Source organism: Cryptomeria japonica, chromosome 11 (assembly GCF_030272615.1).
Source record: "Cryptomeria japonica chromosome 11, Sugi_1.0, whole genome shotgun sequence".
Lineage (NCBI taxonomy): Eukaryota > Viridiplantae > Streptophyta > Pinopsida > Cupressales > Cupressaceae > Cryptomeria > Cryptomeria japonica.
Window position 1 is genome coordinate 541194664 of NC_081415.1, and position 24483 is coordinate 541219146.

General features: G+C 34.9%; 1 protein-coding gene across 1 annotated transcript; it reads right to left on the minus strand.

The window, feature by feature from the left end:
* Nucleotides 1-6115: 6115 nt before the first annotated feature.
* Nucleotides 6116-20321, minus strand: LOC131860309 (E3 ubiquitin-protein ligase ATL59-like). The gene is made up of 2 exons (XM_059214706.1): nucleotides 19701-20321; nucleotides 6116-6511 (listed from the first exon to the last, which is right to left on the minus strand). The coding sequence occupies exons 1-2, from the start codon at nucleotides 20319-20321 to the stop codon at nucleotides 6116-6118; spliced, it is 1017 nt and encodes a 338-aa protein (XP_059070689.1).
* Between the last annotated feature and the right edge of the window lie 4162 nt (nucleotides 20322-24483).

A 24483-nucleotide genomic window follows, 5' to 3' on the forward strand; every position in this document is an offset into this window, starting at 1 on the left:
TGCCAATTGTTAACTGGAATATATGGAAAGAGCGCAACAACAGGATTTCCAGAGATAAAAGGGCTATTCCTGAAGTGGTTGTAGACAAAATCTTTAGGAGTATTTTTGAATGCCTCTGTGGCACTGATCAGGGACTTGTTGCTAAAGAGGATTTCAAACAAAGATGGAACCTTTCTACCACCACTACTAGCAAGGAGAAAGGCAGAGAAGGTCTTGTCTGGTGTTTCCCCCCGCAGGGATGGATTAAGGCTAACTTTGATGGGGCTTCTAAAAGAAATATAGGTAAAGCTGGATATGGGGGCATTATCAGGAATTTTGCTGGAAGTTGCCTTAAGGCGGTGACTGGTCTTCTGGGGAATCAAACTAGCCATTTTGTTGAAGCCTCCGCTGCCTTGCATACTATAATTATAGCCAAAAATCTCAATTATGATAAAATATGGCTTGAGGGAGATTCACTTAATATTATTAATTGCTTAAAGGGGGAATCGGAGCCTTCTTGGTCCATTGAGAATATCATCATGAAAGCTAGAGAGATTATTGCCAGTTTTAAAGAAATTATTATACAACATGCCTTCAGAGAGCAAAACAGTGTTGCTGACTATTTAGTGAATACTGGAGTTAATTCTGACGTTCAAATGATTTCGCATGAGGATGATCTCAATTTAAACATTAAAGAGATACTCAGAAAGGACCATTATACGGGGAGAGAAGGACAATTAAATCATGACAAGTAAAAAGAACCACTTGCGCCTTGCTGGAAAGGCCATCATTACCTGGCACTATAGCAGATCTCCTACTATCTCCGAAAAATTGCCGTATGCTTTGTGGGTTACTCAGGGCGATAATTTGAGTTGCATAGGGAAAGAAGTTCTAAATTTGCAGAGAAACAGAGTCGATATCCTACACTCGAAAATGGGAGGAGATCTAAGATGTGAAGAACCTAACAACACGTCGACCTGGAAAGCAATGCCTAAAGTCTGGGAAAAGCTGGAGAAGGGCTCTCTTACCAGCTTCATGGAAAAGCTTGAGGACTATGAAAAAGGTAGGGTCAACTTAGTCCTTTCCAAGATTTCTGAAAACTGGCCTAATGGCTCTTTTAAACTTTACGGAGTTAAATTTAAGTTGGATGATGGGCTTATTTCTACTATAACTGGTATGCCCCACTCCGGGCTCAACTTCTTTCGAGACCTCAAGGTCTCCAACAATGCAGTTACCCTGTTCCCGCGAAATGAGAAACAGCGGGCCAAAATTAGCAAGGCTACCAGGGGCTACTACGATGCTGCAAACATCAAGAAGTTGTGGCGCTGGGTCCTGAACGCAATCATGGAGTATATTACGGTTGAAGGTCATTTCTCTAGGGCCCACACTTACCACTTCATGCTCTTGAACCATTTTAGACACGACAAAAAAGTGTCTTTTCCCTACTACCTTTTTCGATCCCTCTCCAGGTCCCTGAACAAGCACAGGACGAACCCTTCCAGCCCGATTCTCCACTGTGGGCTCCTGCTGCTCATCTATGAGCATTGCAAAACCCTCGCTCTGCAGGAAAATAAGCGGATTTTTGCTTCCCCTGGTAAAAGGAGGATGGAAGAGGGAAATACTAGCAAGGAGAATGCGTCATCCAGCAAGAAAAGGAAAAGCGCCCCCGGGTTGGAAACTGATGACATTGTCAAGGAAAGCAGTGGTATGGAGACAGACGACTCTAACAGTGAAGACAGCTAGAAGGAAGAGGAGTTGGGCAATGAGGAAGAAAGTGGAGATTTTGAGCCTGGTCAAGATAGCCCTATTCCAAGTGATCACCCTAGTAAGTACAATAGCCATCTAATGGAGGAGACGGCTCCCAAGGATAATGAGGAAACCGAAGTTAATTCTGAGAAGGAAACAAACAAAGGCTCCGAGAAGAACCTGACTGAGGAAGGGGATAGCAAGGCCAAGGATAGTGCTGGCGAGGGGCTTATCTTGGATAATCTCAAGAAGCTCTCGGAGGCCAGAATGAATTTCAATAGACGGACTTATGAAACCCTGAAAAACCTGGAGAAGCAAGGGATAAATTTGGATAAAAAGAGGGAGGGTGAAAACAGAGAGCATATTAATTGGATGTAGGAAATGGAGAATAAGGTAAAATCGCTGGAAGAGGGAAAAGAAATGATGAAAAATCTGATGGGAATTATCCCAAGTATCCTCTCTGTTGTCACCAAAAACCTGGAAGACATTGCCAAGGTCTTTGACCATACTCCTAAACCGGTTGTGGATCTTGACCTGGAGGAGGAGACCATCCAGACTAGAAGTGGTGGTGACGCTACCCTGGTGGGCGGAACTGCGAAGAGAACCAGGGCCAGTATCAAGAAAGTTGTGGCTACTGTGGCCAAGGACCCTCCCAACCTCAAAGATAATATCAAAGAGCTGCAAGAAATTAGTAGCACCCTAGCTAAAGCCCTAGATAAAATCTGATTCTTGGATGGCCTGCTGGCTTTTAGGGGCTTTTGTGGGTTTTCCTCGGTTTTCCTCTGGTTTTTTCCTTTTGTTCTTTTTCTCTCTGTTTCTCGTGGCTTTGTTGTTTTAGTCTTGCTTGTAAAGGGTTTCGAGGCCCCTTCAAAACCTGCTTTTTCATTAATCAAAAACTTAATATGATATTAACTGTCATTGACTTGATTAAGAACATCTTAATTTATATTCAATGATGCACAAATCTAAATTTAAATATGTATATCATACTGGCTAATATATACTCTAATGTTAACTCAGGAAATTCATGCTTATATGTACTTGACACTGAACTTACCCCTGTCTTTATCCGTGTTGGTAGACTATCATTATTCATCTTGTATATGCTCTCTAAACTTGAGCATTAAGGTTGTCCTATGCATTATCACATGACTATTTTTTCTTGTTCTTAGGGTTGCCTATTGCTCTAAACATGATTAGGCTTTTTCACTATGTTGAATACCACCTTTAATGGACTTCCATCATGAAGACTTATTACTATTGCCCTCTTTGATTGTCACAAGATGACTAAAATGTTTGCATAGATCTAGGACTAGTAAGATCCTTATATAGTTACTAGGAGTCATGTCAGAGACACATAAAAGCATGATACCCAAGTTAGTAAGATCCTCTAATACTTAGTCATAGATCGCATTCTAACAACAAATAGAAGGTCATATCTTGGTAACCTAGCTAGTCCATGAGTAGTAGCTCAAAATGTTATCAAAGCTAGGTTAGGTTAGGAGCCCCAAGAACCTATAATGTGTCTTATAATGGGTGTTGAAAATAATCTACACTCAAGCCAACAATGGAATGGTAAGAAAGGGGGCAGTAGCTCAATGGTAGAGAAATTTATTAACAAATAGAATGCCTTAAGTTGGATTCCTAGCTATTTTATGAGTATTAGCTTAACATTTTCATGTGTAAATAACATATAATCCCACTACCATAGATCCAACTCCCACCATTTCTCCTTCCACAACCTCTAGTCACCTTCATGTACCAAAGCCACTAGTGCCACACCTTTAGTATGAAAAATCCTTCACTTATCATCCACCATATGGCCTATTTATCAAATTTATTTCTTCTACATGTAAAATCCATATGCACAAGATGGAATGAAAATTGGTAGATTTTAAAGCCATATTCCACAACCTTTAATAAAATCCTTTCTACCAGTGCCAAAATGTGAGGTTTGTAACAGGATGCGACATCCATCAAAGCATAATAGAGATGAGATTTCTAACAAGATGGAAGATCAAACAATGTAGGAAAGCATCGATTAAAAATAAATACAAGATTGCAGTTTATAGAGTTAACTTCATTTTGTCTTTTTGTGGCATTGAATTTCATAGTGTTTTAAAGAAGATATCATAGTTTTTCCAAAAAATGTCAAAACCCTGCCTAGTGTTTACCGAGAGGAGTAAATAATGTATAGTTTGGTCTCCCATGCATATAAATTCACCCAAATGTATGGCAAGGCCTTTGTTCATTCTATGTATCATATTATGTTGTGTGCAGGGCTCCAAATTAGATTTGGTAGGTGTTTGGGCATGAGGATAGTCTAATATCTCTATGTATCAGACACTAAAAGGCAGTAAGAGTGAACAATTTGGTGGGAAGACCAAGCGATTGGTATTTTGAAGTGGTTGATGATAGAGAGAGGGATGAGGCGACCCTATGCAACCTTTGGAAGGGTTTGTGGATCAAAACCAAATGAAATAGATTAAATTTTTATGACAATCCTAAGGGTATTGATTATCACAGTCATAGTTTTACCAGTGATATTGTTTTTGTTTTGACAGAGTTGTGTTTGTAAACCCAAGTGTGGAAATGTAATGGAGACATGAGATGTCTTAAGACTACATCAATACTTAACAACAACATAGTGTGTAGGCACCTAAAATATGAAAGGACTACATATTGGAAGGTGCGTGTGATGATGCCATGAAAGTTCTGATATCCCTATGTATCAGACTGAGAAAACCAATGAAAGACAAAAAACTATGCATTGAGAAGGCAAAAGGTTGAATTGCCTAATTTTTGTTGTTGAAGTGATGTGTGGGGACCCTACCAAGTCAAATACCTTGTTGTAGTTTCAAAGGGTGGAAAAATAATAAGCATTTTATTTATCGTCCTAATAGACCATCCATCATAACAATTATAACCAATGATGTGTGTGTTGCAAACAAAGTTCTAGAGGAAGGCTCTTTCTATTGTAATACCAAGTGAGTGTTCATAGACCTTGTGCAGGGTCCTCCAAGCCTAGAGTAAGGAGTTTGAAGCCTAGATACATTGATTTGACCTTGTGGCCATCAATGAGTGTTGACCCAATAGGAGAAGTCTTGAGACTGACAATTCTGGAAGTGTGGCATTGTTGAGAGCCAACACTTATGTGTGAACCCTGTCTTCACGTATTATGATTAGTTGCCATGATACTTGACCCTATCCTCATGGTGTTGGCTCAATTCATATTAGTGTGTTTTGTTGAAGAAACATGATGTGAGAAGTTTGATGTAGAGGTAAGGGTAGAACTCAGTATTTCATATTAGGACAGCAACCACATTGATTAGGCAAGTCAGATAAGGTCTCTCTAATGTTTAGGATACACAAGGGCAGCATTAGTCATGTAAGTATGCATGAGCATGGGAATGGATAGTTGCTTTCCTTTTAGACTGATTTGGACAGTATTGAGAGGATCCTATAAGGAATGACTATCACCATACTCTCGATGACTTCACAACATTGATAATGAATTAACATTAGACACTCATGGATTACCCCAATTAGACATTAGTCAACTTAAGATATGATACAAGGATTGCATACCATAAAGCCATTAGATATGTTTTGAGATGAAAAAGAAGAGTTAAATGGTTTTGTTTCAATGATGATAATTTCTATGTTCAAGTAATTTAATTTGGTATATTATACTGAAACGTGATTTCAAAACTAACATTTCAACTTCTATATAACTAGTTCTATAGCCCAATTTTCTTGCCTGTGAAGAAAGACCATGTCAAACAATATCAGCGAACAACAAAATAAGGAGACAATTGCTAGATTGCGGTCTAACTTGAAAAGAAAAGGTGATGGAAAATGTTATTGTCCCTGCAAAATTTGTAAGGGGTTAAAGACTAGAAGACTTCTAATCAAAACAGCTAAAAAACATTATAGGCTGCATGGTCACATTGAAGGTGGACATGATTATCATCCATTGGTAAGTTTTTCATTATATCGTTTAAACAATTTATATACATAATAAATCACTTAATGATGGGATCATGATCATGTTTATTTATGTTAATCAATATTATATAGGTCGAGCACCCCGGAGCACATGATATGGATCAACACAACTCGGAGAATATGGTTTTTGAAGTGGACGAACATGGAGGTGTGAATATCGAAGTTGAAGATAATGATCCCATGGAAGATGAGGATCATGAGCCACAAAACACAATTGAAGATGATGGTACAAATACATTGATCCATGACACATTTAGTACTCGCGCAGCTGATCATGATGATGAAAATTTATCTCTTCATGGATAATCATAACTTTCTTACTAGTGCTATCAACAGGGGCCATACCCTTATCTTTACTATGGATCCTCATAGTAGGACCCGACTAGGGCATCTCGTTCACATCCAAGTCCTCATCCACGTCCTCCAATGGAGCCCTGTGATTTTTATGTGTACCTACATCCACCACCTTAGCCTTCTTGACTAACTTCATGATGCCAAATGGGGAATTGATCTGAGAGATAACATGAAGAACTTTGGCATGCTCATTAAGTCTACAGAGACGTCCCTCATTAGTATTATCCATGGCCGCCTTACTCACCACCACCACCATACTCAAACTCTTCTTAATCTTGTGATAATCATCTTCCAGGGCCTTAATGTGCTCTTTGTGATCCTTCTTGAGGTCTTTGATATAGTTAGCCAAGGACCTTGTATTAGCAAGAATATTGTCCAAGTCCTTTCTAGATGAATTAGCCTTCTCTTTAATAACATTGATCTCCTAAAAGATCCAAGAGAATAAATAATTTTCATTATTCTATAAATTCCTCAGATTGATATTAGAAATCGAGTTCTCAAGGACCGAGGATCCCATCTCTTTAGGGGTATCCCCACAAACATCAGTAGGTGTAAAAGCATTAACACCCTAAACCTTTGCAGGCCCATCCAATTCAATCTAAGAGATCTTCATTTTCTTAGTGATGTTGACCACTAAGGGCCTAGAGATTTTGTATTTACCCTTAGCACTCGACCTTTCACATCAATATTAGGATCCACTGAATCAGGAACATATTCAGGGTCATCATTCTTATCAGATAAAATAATACCTTTTGGCCAGTGGAGTTAGGTTTTTTATAAATTGACAACAAGGGGCCCTTTTTATGGAAGACCTCATCCCCATCAGAATCCACCTCCTCATAAGAAGAGGTGTCCCCATAATGAACACAAACATTCATCTAAAATTCAATACAATTTTTAGCCCTAGGGTTCTTCTCAACATGCAGGAATTTTGCATTCTCCATAATCAACAAGATTAAGACCTCATGGAGAACAGGGGAGGAATCCCTTTTCTCATGAGTTCTAATGCTATGATTTAAAGATAAGGCAAAATAAAAGGGCAAATAACTGCACTTATTATGATGGAAATGATTCAGAGTGACAAAATGATAGCTGAATAAGCTGCAAAATTTATTGTCTAGGGCGAGGTATCACATGATGACCTCTACAATAACCCACCATGGCTTTGGCAATGAAGTTATATCCCACCCACCATCAGTATTCTTTCTCACTTTTTCACTCTCTTTCGGTAGGAAAAAAGTATCCATAGCCTCAGTACCGCATTTCATATCTTTGTAGAATTTAGTTTCCTCAATCAAGGTGTTGGAAACCTTAGCCACAAGCTCTTCATTAACCTTTAGCTAAATTTCATAGACACTTACACAGGGGCTTCACTTAGTGAGATTGGGTTATAGCATGTGTGTTCATGGAGCACTAAAGAATAACCCTATTTTCAAAAAATATTGTCCTAAAATCCTTTTTTGTCACCCCCTCCCAATACATAGCCCGAATTGAAAGCCCCCCTATTTTAACCAAATATTGTATTTTTTCATAGTTGGAATTTTAAAACTCCCCTATTTTCATTGATAGGCAATATATTGCACCCTAATTTTTAGGATGTTAAACTCCCCAATATGAAAGCACGCGATATAACATTTCCTAGCTAGTGAAGCCTCTGTGGACACTAATCACACAATCCTTCCACCCTTGAACAAAGGCCTCGGTGACAAGGGCATCTACGCCATGCAAAGTCTCGATATAGCTAGTCAAGCCTCCCACCGAGAGCTCATCCCACACATTAGCCTTACTTCACCATTTTTTCATAAACCCTCAGTTCTAGATGGTTCCTATCTCCCCCCTATCCTACAAAAAACCCCAATCGCAACAAGTTGCAACACAACCAAGTTCAAGATAAATCAGATGAAAATGATTAAAAAAGCTCCCAGAAAGTTCATTTTTTCCCTCATAAATGATTCCCTACCCAAGACACCGAGAAGCCCGTTATTCTCCATCAATTCCAAGAACCCCTTGCATATTGCATGCATTAGAATAATTGTTGATAAGGATGTGGAGATCCAGTGGGATCCGGTCATAAATGTACCAGACTTTTCTACTTGGTAAACTGACTCCAATGTTGGCTAAATTATCCGCCACCTTATTACCTTCACAGTACACATGTAAAATTTTAAATTCATCAAAGTCTCTAAGGAGCATTAGGCAGTCTTCAATAATATGTTTAATCGACCAACTAGGCAGTCTTCAATAATAAGATTGATTAATGATGTTTAGGGAGTCACATCCAACCGAACCCTTCTCAATCCTTTCTGTTTAGCCAATTTGATCCTGACACAGGCTACAAAAGCCTCAACAAAGTGGTTTGTCTAGGATCATGCATCTTCTTGTTACAATTCCTCAAAATTTCTATATTTATATGAGAAGAAAAGATGCACAATAAAGAATACATCTAGTATTTAGGTGGGCAATACCTCTTAAAGCATTCACCTACCAATTAGACTAAGAATCAGATTCAAGATTTATTTTTGCATACAACATGGAGCAATAAAAGATTATAATAAAGGGAAATCTTCTCTTCAGGTCCATAATGGATGAGCACATTTATAACTAGGTGTAGGGTCTTTGATTTCTTCTGTTGAAACCTCAGCAAAGAGTAATAATCTCAACACATGATCTCCTAAAAATAAGAATTAGTATCTATAGTATCCATGAGAATCTACCAATCAATCCATGCAAACTTTAAATTCAACCCTACCAAATCATGAAGCTCCAAGAAAATGATTAATACTCAAAACTAAAGAGAACCAATAAGAACACTATCAAATTTCCAATTATAGAATTAGGAACATATAATGAAACCATGATCTATCATCTCCTCTTAAAATATCACATGCACCAATGCACACATCCTTTTTCAATAGCTCCAACGATGTTATTAAAATCTTACTACAATATGGGTGTAGAATATGAGAGATCCTTATGACAATGACAACCATTACCAATGCCCATCCAACTTCTAGTCAAATATTATCTATGGCTCACTACACATTGCAACAATAACAACTTAGAACCAAAATATTGAAACCAAAGTTAAAAAATATTATTTAACTCATAAATCACCCATTTATAATGACATCAAGCTATTAATGGTATTATAATCAACATCATTACCAAAACTACATTAAAACTGAACAGATCTTCTCATGTACCATAGACTACTGCTATACATTCAAATGGACAAATATATTAGGGACTCCCAACAAATTATTTTCTCATTGTAATAAACATATAAATGTAATAAAGATGACTAATAATAAGGTCTACCAAACAAAATCCATATCATATAATTTTACAAGATTTTCACATATTCAAAATTTCCAAAATGAGAGATGCATAATAAATACTCCAATCTCAAAGAAATAAATATAAATTTAACTTTGGTCATTAGTAACATGCATAATAGAGATAATCAAGTATAACATGTAGATTTATAAGGCTCAATAAAAATACCAATCTTATATCCAATTTGACAAACAAAGCCTCACATGAGTAACCATAGATCAATAAGAAATCTACAATAAACTCTACAAATATAAATTTATTTATATCAAGCAAACTCAAAGAGTTTGAACACAATCTTTTCACAAATCTACAAAACATAGATTTTGGATAACATGTAAAACCTACAAAACCATCTTTGTAAATATAAATACACTTAAACTTATAAACATCACATAATTAAATATGTCATTAGAATAAATGAAAATACTCTAGATATACAAACCCACAACTTTTAGAAATAAAAAAATTGTAAAACCTACCAAGTTGTTGAAGAATACTAAGGCCATATAATGATCAAATGAGCTACAACTCATAATAGAAAAGAGAAAATAGGTTATCCAGAAGCTTGTAAAATTTAATTCATACCAAGTTCATGACCCATATGAAAACAATGGCTAATCATCTAGCGATTTCATGTAACCATGGACTAAAAACACAAACCCAATATAATAACTCTGTACTATAGTCCAAATGGTAGGTGTTTTCACAATTGTTTAGGGGGCTAAAATCACAGAGCTAATATGCACATCCTTTCACTACACATGATCAAAAGGAAGAGGATCATAACCACCATGCAAGAGGAGAGTGACATATTGCCAAACTAGAGCTCTGAATCACCACTATGCAAGAAGCAAAGACATGAATAACTCCAAGAGATATACCCATTAGCTTCAAATTCCCACCACATATCCCATTGAAAATACCCATATATGAAAGTTAGTCTTCATTAATTCCATTTTCATATATAAATGATTTTAAGACAAAAAATATCCATTATAATCTACAAGCCTCCAACAATACTCAATTTACCATGAATTTTTACATGCTAGCACATGTAGGAAATACGAAAGTTCATGCAAGTACATGCAACTCACACACATGCACATATAAGGATGTGAAAACCATGGAAAAAACTTAACCTCTAATACCAAATGCCAGGAAATTGTTCTCAAATCCAATAGTAAAATTTATGATATTTGAAGCTTAGAATATTACAATATAGAAATCTATAATTATATTCAAATATAATAATTAAGTTGTCTTAATACAAAAAAAATCATCGAGATACTCTTCTTTTCTGTCATGGTCAAATTAGCCACTCTAACATGCTTAAAAGAACTATCTTATATAAACATAAAACATTAATTAAATGAATATTATATCACCATATATATCAATAACAAAGAATGACATAAATCAACAACATAAGAATAACATCTAAATTATAGGATTTACATGGAGAAACCAGGATTTGAAAAAAAATCCACCAAGAAGAAAGTTTAAGAAAGTATTATTTTCAATAGAAAGGTTATAATACATTCACTTACATCACTTGTTTTGTGTCTTCAATCTAATACCACCTCATTACCCATACAAAATTAAACGACTCTACTACCCAAAGGTGCCAATTAAAAGAAGAGCTAGTGAAATAAAAACACTGTGGAATTTCAAAATAAGAGGAAAACACCACCTCCATAACCATATGCCTCCTTAGTAGACCACCTATAAAAAAAGTGAAAAATTTAATAAATATTTACAATGGACTCACATGGGCACCTAACCCATAACAAATTAGAATTGATGAAAAAAAATCATTGATGACTAACATTCATATCATGAAAACCTTAGAACCCTACTCAAGGATACACGAAAATAATAACAATAAACATGAATTCATATACATGATGTTGGACATTGTTGCTGCTAGGATATGTTGTTGTCATTGATGTCAACATATTTGTGTGATTTATTGTTCTGGTGATTGCAGATTGGTTTATTGGAGTTATGGTTTGGTCTATGGAGTATTTATAGGGTCATTATATCCTTCTGTATTGGTTTTAGTGATTCAGAAAGCTTAATTGATCATATCATATGATCTAGTTTGCAATGTGTTTTTCTAATTAGTGTTTTGCATAGTTGAGTATTTCCTCTGATATATTCAGGTGGGATCAAATCTTGAGATGAGATTTTGGGAGATTGTTTGGGATGGTCTTGTGTATCTTCATTGTATATGGTTCATGATTCAATGCTCCACAAGTTATCTTTCTTTGTGATAGTTGTTGCTATTTGAGTATTCTTGAGGTTCAGATGTTGATCGATGAAGATTTGATAAATGGTGTTGGTGTAGATGTTACTTATGATTCTAACATGCTTATTGGTGTTTCCTAATTGTGTCCTATTTGTCTTGATGATCTACATATATCGTCGTGCAAGTTTTGGTGATTGTGTTGATACGGTGATGTTATTCATGTTATGCGGTTTTCCTGGTGATGTAGCATGTTGTGGTTGATCTTGGCATGATTACCGATGGAGATGAGCATTTTGAAATTTGATTTAGGTCCATGTTATATCATTTCTATCATTATATTGGCCTAATGGTTAGTCCTAGTATCGTGTGATGTAATTTTATAATTGTGAGTTGAGGGTGTAGCCAACCTTATTGTCAAGGTTGATGAATTATATAAATAGGCAATATTGTCATGTAATTTGGGTATCAAGGTTGTGTCTACATTATCAAAGAGTGGTATATGTGTGAACAAGGATTCATCCTTCGGTGTGGTGTATTGAGCAAAGATTGGTAGCAAGGTAGACAATTGTGCTTAAGCGGAAATTTCATCAGGAATTTGGAGATGCTATTCTTTCAATTTATTTCTTCTGGATTGTAGTATGAATATTGTTGTAAGTTAGTGAGACATCCTTGAGGGTTGTAGCCTTCTGGGTTATTATCTTTTGAGCAGTGAGCTCTAGGCAGTGTGCCTAAATGCATGTGCATTCCCCATTGTAATTATTTTCACATACTACTGTAGAGTATCATCTTATTGTGGGTAGGTTCCCACCATGGTTTTTCCCTTAACCAATTTTTCCATGTCAAAATTTTGGTGGTGTGTTGTGCTATCTATTTTCTTATATTTGTTGTTGCAGATTATCAGATCTGTTTTTGTGGTTAAGTTTGTAGATTTGGTGAAAAATGATTCACCCCCCCCCCTCTAAGTTTTCCTTCATTGTTGTTGCCAACACATGCATGTCCACTAGTATCCCACTCCCAAAGTGGATAACCAAATGAAATATTCCCCCATTATGCCTTATCCCCATCACTATTGACTATGTACTTCCCATATGAGTGTAATTATAACAAGTCATAAATAACTACAATAAATATTTCTCCATGATTTCCCCAAGAATCCAAGTAGACCTTCTAAAGAACACATAGATACAAGAAAATTACTTAGGATTCCAAGGTAAATATCACCTTATCCTAACATCAAGGCTATGGGTAAGTTTAGTTCATGGTATTTGTTTGCTCCACCAATATGAATAATAACAATAGTTAAAGTCTCAACCCAAAGTTTGGGCATTCACTCTGTGAAGTTATTATCTCCATAATTGAGGTTCATTTGATTGTCAACCCAGGGACGTATTACTTGAAATGGGTCTACACTATATATGCACTAAGTTCCCACGATAGCTATCCTGCAACAACTAAAATCTATTTAGGATAAGCAAGCAAGAATTAAAACAACTGAATGGCTACAAGAAAACTCTGGATTAACATAAAAGTCACTTAAAGAAATGTTAACTAAGCCCAGAGCTGTCAAACATGAATTACTCTGTTTGCTTTGGCTGTAGGAACAGTCAATGGATCTATTTCCACTGGCTGCAGGAATAGTCAATGCCAAGATGTCTACTAGGGCAGAAAATGAAAACTAAAGTTAACAAAGGAACAGGATCACTCACCAAGTGGGCCCCCTTGGATGAGTGCATCCAGGCTTCCAAAATAACTATAAGTGCTCAGAATAACATAACTTTATTCATTTCTTTTTAAAAGTTGATACATCATTCAAAATGAAAGAAGACTAAAACACTCTACAACTTTATTTCTAAATATTCTGCTCTTTGTCCCTCTCTTTCTTTCTAAACCTCAAAAAAGAGGCGGAGACACTTATTTACAAGAAAATTACAACTTCTTACAATTAAGATCACGTCGATGAGAAGAGGCAGATAACATTCATGAAGGAGAACAATCGGAGTTAAGCCACTAAAAACGTGGATCTACACCAAACCACAACCAAGAATATAGTGTGGCGGTATTACAAGATTGATGCTCACTAAATTCAGACATAAATGAATCTTGCACGCCCTGCTACTCCTTTGCCATTCCTCACGCCCATTATCCTCTTCGCTGATTTGAACTTTTAGTCGCCCCTTGAATATCTCAAACTGCCTTCTCGACGTGACAGGACAACCTTCTCCGCAACATCTCATTTATACCTGCAATTGAAAAGAGAGAACATACAAGCATATGTACATATCTATTTTAATTAATCATAACACTTATTCATTTCACACATGATATCACCTATGACAATCTGTATGGCAATAGGAACAAATCAGATGGCCACGTGAATAACTGGCATGGCAACAAGAATAATCGGCAAAGACAAAACATGATTTAATGGGTTCAGTTAACATCTAAAATGCATATAGTCAAAATTTAATACATCATTACCATCTCATTATACAAATTAAAACATGACAAAAACTTATGAGTTCTAGGAATAAAAGGAGCTGATATCTCAACTCATCAGTATGTGGAATTCCTCAAGTCTTCCCAACAAAATGCATCTATATAGGATGTGCTATAATAAAGAAACATGTGGAAAGTTGAACTCTCAAAGAATGTTATGGAGTGTCAAAGGTCCTTTACACTTGGTTCATTATGATGTAATGAGTTCTTTTACCAATTGTAGGATCAAGGCAATTGCTCACTTTTAGAACTGACAATAAAATAGAATTATTATGTTATGTTTTATTGTTTTATAAATTCAAATTTTTTTTAATTATGGATGAAAATATGAGTGAAATATCTCTAAGGATAATAATGGTAGATGGGTATTAAATATATGTTTTAAAAATATGTATATAAACATCACATAAATAAGGAATCTACATTATTTGACACATATCCCAAAAAATTGTAATTGTATAAAAAAATAATAGAACTATCATTATTAAAAACCTCACAAATTAATAATAGAAGTTCTCAAATATGTTTAAAAATTGAATACAACTTCATGGTAGGGAAACAATATACAATGCTTCTTATTGGAAGAAGTTAGTTGACACTATATCTCAATAAAAGATCCCAACAAATACAAAAATATCCAAAAATATCATTTGAATCTCTTGCCTACATTATATAATATTAAAATACATATAACTACCACTCCCATTCCTTTTTTTTAAATACAACATAATAACATATCCCTACATATATTACAATCATAAAAATAACTAGGTGTATCTTTTCACTTGTAGAAGCCAAAATTGGGTCTTGAAGTAATTCCTATACAATTGTGTATCATGTGAATAGAAACCTCAAGTGCTAAGGTGGTTCAAAACATAAATCTAGGAGAGGATTGGGTCACATCATTTTTTTTTGGTGCAATGCATATTCTCATATCATAAATATAACAATAGGTAAAAGCTAGATTAAAATTGACTTCAAAGTAAATAATGACTATATATTGTGAATATTTAAAATTATATAGATTGTACAACCCCAAAAAATTATATTGAAAGTAATGTACCATTTGATGAAAATGTTATCAATGCCACTTATGATTTTACTAAAACATCTTCTCAAGTAAATATTCTTGATTAAAGGATAAGCTCATGAGTGCCAATGATTCAAGTGGAGGTGTGTCATTCTCTATAGGAAGAAAAGGAACTCAAGTCAAGGCATCAAGTGAAAGTTATGATAAAAGTGCAAGAAAGAAAATAAGTATTTATAAAATATTATAACAAGTTCTTAAAAAAAAAATTCTAACTATGTTCTTATGAAAAAAGTGATGTGATACTATAGAGACATAAGAGAAAGAAAAAAGAAAAGTTGAAACAACTGTGCAAGGTGAGTACAACTTTGTAATGAAAAATAAAAAAGTTTGTAAATTGTCAACTTTTCTAAAAGATAAATATATGGTGGTTACAAATGGAACTACAAAATATAATTCACATTAGATGAATCTTTTGACAAGCATAAGATAAGGTTGGTGGCTAAAGGCTTCTCACAATTAGAAGGTACTCTTTTCTCTAATTGTTAAAAAATTTCAAACTTCAAAACATACTAAAATGTCAAAGAAAGAAATACATATGAAACGAAAATGGTGTGATACATTTTACAACATATCACCCATTTGAAAATTATTTGAAAATAACTTTTACTTACTAATTATTTGAAAATTATTTTAAACATTCCAACATATAAGTTTTTCTCCCTCGTCCAAATTCTTCCTCTCTGAAATTCTCTACTAGTTATTCTAGGCTCTGTGGATACCAATATGAGATCTATAAACATAACACCCACTCCACCATTGTGGAATTAAGCACCAAACAGATATCAGAACTTGGTCACCAGTCTGCCATAGGGGAAGAGCACTAGTAGTTTAGCACCCTAACTTCGCACTTCTCAAAATCCTACGTGAAAATTTTACATCACTCCCAATTTTTTATAGTAGCTTACTTGGAAAGTCCCCTACTTATAACTAAGCTTTCAGCACCACATCATCAAGTATGGTGCCACATCAGCATGCTTTTTGCCAAGGTGTCCAAAATAGCCCCCCCCCCCCCAAAAAAAAAAAGTGAGACCAATAGACGTGCAAAAGAGGCCCCAATAGTTGTGCAGCGGATATGGCATCACCTGATTGGTTACTTTTTATAATTTATTAGTACATTTCCTAACAACTATTGGTACATTTCCTAACAAAAATTAATATTTTATGTTTCAAACAGTAGGTTTTATTTGTTCAATTTTTGGAACACAAGGTATCAACAACCCTCACAACAATTGATACATGCTCAAAAGTTGGTGCTCTTCCCCTACATTAGCCACAACATTAATCACCAATTTTCCATCGCATTAAAAATTAGTTATTCTAGCCATATTCAAACAAGGTTTGAACAACTGGTATTGTTGGCCTCGAAAGACTAGATGAAGAAGAAGAAGAATATTTTAGAGCTTATCTCTCAAGGGCTCATGTTTTAACCAGCCGGCAAAATGACATGCCGACATTTTGTGCCTGTCGTTATCAAAGATGGTCGTGATAACATATACGAACCTGCGATTGCTATCAAGATGTGACGTTTGTTTATGGTAAGAAGAATAAACTCAGCTCGGTAACTTTGTTGGTTGAAATATTTCCAAAATTCTCGAAACAAAATTTGTTTTGTACACTTGGAAATCATGTGGCATTCACAACTTGTTGGTGTGCAATACTTAATGGTTTTAAGTGATTTTAATGCCTTTAGTTCATTATATTATTATATTAGTATATTTATATTTAGAAAAAATATATAAAAAAATGTTGATAGATATTATTATTAAGGTAACTAAAAACAAATAAACTTTAATTTTTCTTTTTATAGTCAAATCAAATTCAATTTCTACTTTTTAAAATCAATTCAAATCTAGTTTTTACTTATTAAAAAACAAATCAAATCAATTTTTTTCTTTATATGATGGGCCTATTTTTTGTTTTTCTTATACGGATTATGCCACCTCCTATACAACATGTCACCATTGTACAACGTCTATCAACATAACAAGTTTCAAAAGTCTGCATGTGATAATCATATGAGAGATTTAGGTTTTTATATTCATTTGTAATTGTTATATTGATAGTGTTCATAGTAAAAATTGTTCACATTTGATCGTAGTTGATTTTATTTTTCTTAACCATTAATTGAATAAGATCAATTATTTGATTTTAGCATTGATTGGTATCTACATTAGTTGAATTCCCAAAATTTTCTTCAAAAAATTTGTATTGTACACTTGGAAATCATGTGGCATTAGGTAAACTTGTGGGCATGCAACATTTATTCTAGAGGTTTTTTGTTCCATTTTAAATAATTTAAGACATTATAATCTAATGTTTCGTAGTTCATAACACATTCTTTGTTTCTGAATAAGTTTCAAAATCTTTCATATGACAATTATGTGAGAGATTTAGAGTTTTTATATTTTTAACTATTATATTGTAAGATTAGAGAGTAAAAAATGTTCATATTTGATAATATTGATGATATTTGATTTTATTCTTTTTATTTTTTTAAAATCTATGTAAAATACATGGATAGATATCAAATTTTAAAAATAAAATAAAAGTAGAGAAATTAATCTTTACCTATTGCAGCCATTTTCTCTTTTTCTTAAAAAATCAATATAAAGATGACTTGCAACAAATCCCATAAGAATAAATTAAAAATATACCTTTGAAACAATTACAAAATAATAAAAATAAAAAAATAATTAAATTTTTTTTTTAAACAATGCTTTTGCACTATATTTTTTGCTTTAAACACTTTCAAATATTTGAAAAAGAAAAATGCTTTTGCATACTACTTGTTTTCTTCTTACATGAATAGAAAAGCTTGTAGAGTTATGCCTAGCAGCGCAAAAGTAAGTAAGAAGAATTACTTTGTTAATCTCTCCAATCATCTTCTCAACATTAATTGAATAAATTTCAACCCTTTATTTACTTAACCTAGTTTTGATCTCATTTCTCTATAATGAATCCTTAAAATAAATTCATATTTATATAACTAAATTCACTCTTCACATAATTATCCTTCAAAAATTAAATGAATATAACTATTTATTTAATTCTTCTAGAATCCCTTTTGATTAATTACTTGACTAAATTCAATAATTATTCTAGTTAATCCACTTGCACAAATTAAAATGTGATTAATTTAATTGATCACTTGTTACACACCCTATATAATCATAGATATCCATTTATCCTAGTAAATTATCACTCTCTATTTTACCCCCTTGTGATTAACAATTGTATGAGAATACACATATCATATCACTTTTCCCCACAATTCTTCTCAAACATGTGTAAAGACCTTTAATCTTCATCACTTGATCAAAGTAAGGTAATTTTAGCACCCCAAATCCTCTTGACCCTTGTCCTCTACACTAATCATAAGGTGCCAAAATGAGGCTTCTCTTTGGTTTAGCTATTTATCTTAAGATTAAATCTCCACTCTTGATTACCAATTTTCAAAATCTATAAATAAACCCTCTTGGAGGTCATTTTGTTAAGAATATATTGAATGCTAATGTTTTGATGTTGTTATTTGAGAGCAACCACATATTTTCAATTGCTTAATCACACATCTTGAGCATTCAACATAAGAAAAATAAGAGGTTCTTAAGATATTTCGTGGAAGAATTCTCAAACTTGGGCGCTCAACATCTTCAAGTTCATATGGAGGTGCAAGGAAAATAAATGTACAATTCTTTCCATTGTATTTTCTATGTCAACATGTCACATTCACTGCTTAGTGTGCTACATCCACTTTTATATTAAGAAAATTTATCTCCAATGACCCTATTTTTTTATTTTTATTTTATGATTGTTATAAATGGGACTACAAAATGAAATTCACATCAGATGAATCTTTTGAGAAGCATAAGACAAGGTTAGTAGCTAAAGGTTTCTCAAAAATAGAAAGTACTAACCATACAAAAAAAAATTTTTCTCTAATTACTAAAATTTGTCTATCTTCAAAACATACTAAACATCAAAAAAAAGAAATACATATAAAACTAAAATGATGTAATACATTTTATGATCTTTATAGACCATCTCACCTAATTGAAAAATTAGAAAATAATTTAAAAATAACATTTACTTACTAAATTGTCCCCACATTTTATTGGAAACATTCCAACATATAACTTTTTCTCCCTCTTCCAAATTCTTCCTCTCTCATAGTCTCTACTAATTATTCTAGGCTAGTGCAGATACTAATATGAGATTCATAAACATAACATCCACTCCATTATTATTCTGTAAGATATTTGTGCATTATTTTTTTGTAAGTTTTCTTTATATTTATAATGAATCATGTAGTATGATCTCAAACATTGATGATAAAAATATCACAAGGTTTAATGGAGAAGTGAAAAAACCTGATAGGACTCTAGAACAAAGACTTAAAAAAAAAATTACAATTGACCTTAGTGCTTACACGTTGTGTTCGCTCACTAGGTTTCCCTCCCTCATATTTCCTGCAACCAAAAGTGGCGGAAGTGGAATTTGAAGAGCAACATCTTTTCCAGCATGGGATCCCAATTCCTGAAACGGAGATGCATTGCAGATGGGACATCTTAGCTGGCACTTAAACCACCTCCGAATGCACTCCACGTGGAAACAGTGCTGACAAAGTGGCAGCGCCATCAAGGAGTCCTCCTCCTGGTATTCACACAGGCAGATGACGCACTCCCCCTGCTGCTCTTCTCCATGACATCTGTAACTAAAAACACCCATTTCAAGGGGTTGCTCTAATGGGCCCCGCAATTCATCATCAACAGAGTAAGAAGAGGACGATGGAGGCGGTTGCTCTACTGGGCCGGTCCATGCCGATGCACCATCAACATAGGAAGAGGAAGATCGTGGTCTCACCATTTTGACAATGATTTTAGCTAGTTGGGCAACGATTTTCACAACGATAGCCACAATTAGAGTAGTGAGTTCCAAAATGATCGATTCCCTGAAAGATCTCACGTATATGAAGAGCACCGAATGTATGACAAATAGCACCAGCAGTGGTATTGCGAAATCTGATTCTGCACTCATAATATATAACACCACGGCCACCACAACCATGTAAGCTATTTGCACATGTGGAGACTGAAAAAATTTCACGTAAGCGAGGAGTAGGGGATATAACCCTAATCCCAGGAGCAACCACAAAAACTTTAGCCACCCAAATAGAGCTCCATAGATGAAGAGTAGTAGTGAATACAAGACATATATTAGCCACAACATTAGCCACCAGTCCATCATCGCATCAAAACTAGTTATTCCGGCCATATTCAAAGGAGGTTTGAACAACTGGTATGGTGGAAGAAGAAGAAGAAGAAGAATGATGTTGTTTTAGGGCTTATCTCTCAGGGTTCATATTTTATGCAGCCGGCACAACGACGTGCGAGATTTCTGTGTCAATCGTTATCGAAGATGGCCGTGCAGGTTAATATACGAACCTGTGATTGCTATCAAGATGTGACGTTTGTTTATGGTAAGAATAATAAACTCTGCTCGGTAACTTTCTTGGTTGAATTCCCAAAAAATCTCTTCACAAAAGTTGTTGTCGGTGTGCAATACTTATCTAGCCATTTTCTTTCCAAATTAATAACCTGTGGAAAGACTAGTGGATGATAAATTATGAATGCCGAAATGAAGACCAGAAGAAGAATGATGACTCTAGTAGTAGTTAGAATCAAAGGGGAAATAATTCCTACTGCCCTTACGATCAAAATAATGGAGAACAAAGAGGAAGAGGAAGAGGATGTGGACTGGGAAGAGGAGGCTTTCGTGGAACATGTTTTCAATGTGGGGAAGGACATAGAGCCTATGAGTGTCTCCAATATCAAGGGAGGACAAATAAAAGACTTGAGAGTAATGCACGAATTACACATGTAGATGAAGATGCTTAGTCTTCACATTCTAAAGATGCAGAGAGAGGAGAGGTTCTTGTTATTAGAAGAGTCTTCCTAAATAATGAGAAGGAGCCAACCCAAAGAAAGAATCTGTTTCACATAAGATGTAAGTGTAATGGTAAATTTTGCAATGTCATTATAGATGGTGGTAGTATTGATAAACTTGTTTATGAGGAAATGGTTAGTAAATTGAAGTTAGAAAGACGAAGACACCTGAGTCCCTATCAGATTGCTTGGTTCAAGAAGGACCATAAGGCTATGGTCAATGAATAATTTTCGGTAAAATTCAAAATTGGAAACTATCATGATGAGATATTATGTGATATTATACATATGGATGTTTGTCAAATGTTATTAGGGACACCATGATAATTTGACCATCATGCAGTACATGATGGGTATGCAAATACCTATTCTTTGAGAAAGGATGGTATCTGACACAAGTTGAAGCCATTGAAGGAGATTGAGGAAAATACATGTAATAATGCAAGAATATGTTTAGTTGATGGAAGAAAGTTTCTAGAAGGCATGAAGCATGACCATATGTATTTTTATTTAATTCCAAAAGTTGATAAAGAGGAAGTAGAAGATGTAGCTGTGGAAGTTGCAGATTTGTGGGATGAGTTTCAGGATATTGTATCTGATAATACCTTATGGATTACCACTAGTAAGAAAGATTAGTCATCAGATGCACCTAAATCCAAGAGCTAGTTTTCCAAATACAGTAGCCCATAGAATGACTCCAGCAGAGAGTGAAGAGTTGAATAGACAAGTGCAAGAGTTGTTACATAAAGGGTTGATTCGAGAGAGTTTGAGTCCATGTGCAGTACTTTCCGTACTAACACTAAAGAAAAATGAAGAATGGAGGATGTGTATAGATTCTCAAGACATTAATTGAGATTATTATCAAGTATAGATTTCCCTTGCCAAGCATGGATGACATTATGGATTATTTGAGTGGAGTTGAGTACTTCACAAAGACAGATCTCAAGAATGGATATCACCAAATCCACATTAGAGAAGGAGATGAATGGAAGACATCATTTAAAACAAAGGAGGGCTTGTATGAGTGGTTAGTCATGCCTTTTGGGCTAACCAATGCACCAAGCACATTCATGGGACTCATGATTGAGGTATTGAAAGAACTTTTGAGTAAGTTTGTGATTGTTTACCTGAATGATATTTTGATTTTTGGTAAGACATTGGAAGAGAATATAATGCATATTCTAGTGCAAGAGCACCTAGGCCTCATTTTCATCACAGGTTTGAGAGCAAGTTTGATTTTTATTAGTTTTGAGTTGTTCTAAGTTGTTTGGATGATTTTTGAACTCATTGTGTGGTCATGTTTCCTGTTTTCTTCTTTTTGCTCAAAGTTGCCAGTTTGGAGTTGTCTAGCAAAATGTTGTCAAAAGTGAGTTTTCAGTGTGTTTTTGTTGTGAAAAGTTCTTAGAAATGTTTGGTGTTTGGTTTTTAGGTGTGAATAGTGTTTTTTAGGTGATTTGTAGTCTTTGAGATCAACCTTGCATCATCTAGGCATTAAAAGTTGTCATTTTAGACATGAAAAAGTCAAATTTGAGTGCTCTTGGACATGTACTTGTCCGTACAGAAGGATAACTGACTTGTGGAGGTATTTTCTTGTTTGAACCATTGTAAGGGTTGATCATTCGGAGATATCAAGCATTTTGCAAGTTTGCACTAATTTTACCTTGTTTTTCCCTATGTTTTGACTCCATGTGAGCAGCAGTCCGTACACCTGTTGTACGTGGCCGTACTGTTTTTGCATTTTCCAGTTCTCTTATGATTCCTGAAGCTTTTCCCTTTGGTGGCATTGAATTTCATTAAGTTTTGAGTTTTGTGCAAAATTATTTAGTTTTGACAGTTTCACTGCGTTGTCTAGGAAATTGGCAAGGATGCTTGACCAACTTGGCTTCTTGAAGCCCTAAATGTTCATGGCTTCCCAAGAACCAGTTGGTCAACTTGTAAGATATGTAAATACATGTTTTGATTTCAAGAATGCAGGTGCAAGAAGTTTTGTGGCCATGGAGCCCTAGGCAAGTGTGTCATTTGGCTAGGGTCTTTGAAGAAGTTTGATGCTTTGCTCTTCTATAGCAAATGCATTCTTCAAATAATCAAACTTGTTTTGATCCTTAAGGTTGAATGTAAAGGTAAAGAGGCTTTCTAAGCCATAATGAGGATGATTGCATTTTCAGTTTGTGAAAATGATGTAAAAAACAGTGAGTCACTGTTTTGGAGTTGATTTCCATTCACTTGCTTACTCTCCACCATACATTGGGGTTTGTAAAGCCTTGTACCTCATTCTATTTGCTTTCAAACAAGAACAAGGAGTGGTTTTTGACCTTGTCCATGGGTTTTAAGATTGCCAAGATCAATTAATGATCTTTGAGGCAAAGTTGTAATGCCCAGCTGGCTGTCACAGTCAACTATGACTGATTTTTGCATTTTGTTGAAATTGTATATGTAATCTTCCTCTTCAAAATGGCAGGTATGAAGGCCAACAAGAAACTAAAGATAGATCATTGTTAAAGAGCACAAATCAGACCTTTGGAAAAGAGTTTTGACAGTGAAAAGTGCAGGTCTAAAGTGAAAAAAAAACAGTGAAAAGGGAAAGTGCAGTGACAATTAGTTTGACAGTGAATGGCTCATTGTTTTGTAATTGCCTAATGCCTCTTTGTGCAGGGCTAATGTGGTTCTTTCTTGTCACTAATGATAGTCATGTTTACATGCTTTAAATTGTAATTGGTTCTCATGCAAAAGATGTGTTTGTAGAAAGCAAGAATGAAAAGTTGTCAATGTTGCACACTCCTTATGAGCAAATTTTTGTAAAACCATTGTTCTCAAACCTTTGAAGGTGTAAAACTACTTTATTGTGGCTTAATTAGCATGTGACATGGTAGAACCAAGTTTGTATGGTTCACATTGAAGGTCTCTAACTTGTAAGTCAATTTTTGCCATCAAAACCCTTGCAAACCCTTCCTTTTGCACCCATTTTTGGGGCAGTCATGGAGAAGGCCTAATGAGCCCTAAAACTTAAAAAATCATCAAGAACTCTCACAAGGGTATCCAAATATGAATTCTTTTTTTTCTGGAAGTCCATCATTGGAGCAGGGTGAGCATAAAACTCCAAAAAGAGGGCTAATTCCTTGTAGCCCGTTTTAGGCCTAAAACTTGGATTTTTGTCAAATCAGGTACACAAAGGGAGGTTGTAAAGCCTAAAACCCATCAAATCTAGTTGAAACAAGTTAATCTTACATGCCTTTAACACTTTGGGTGAGATAGACTCCAAAACTTAGTTTGTAGCACTTGTGAAG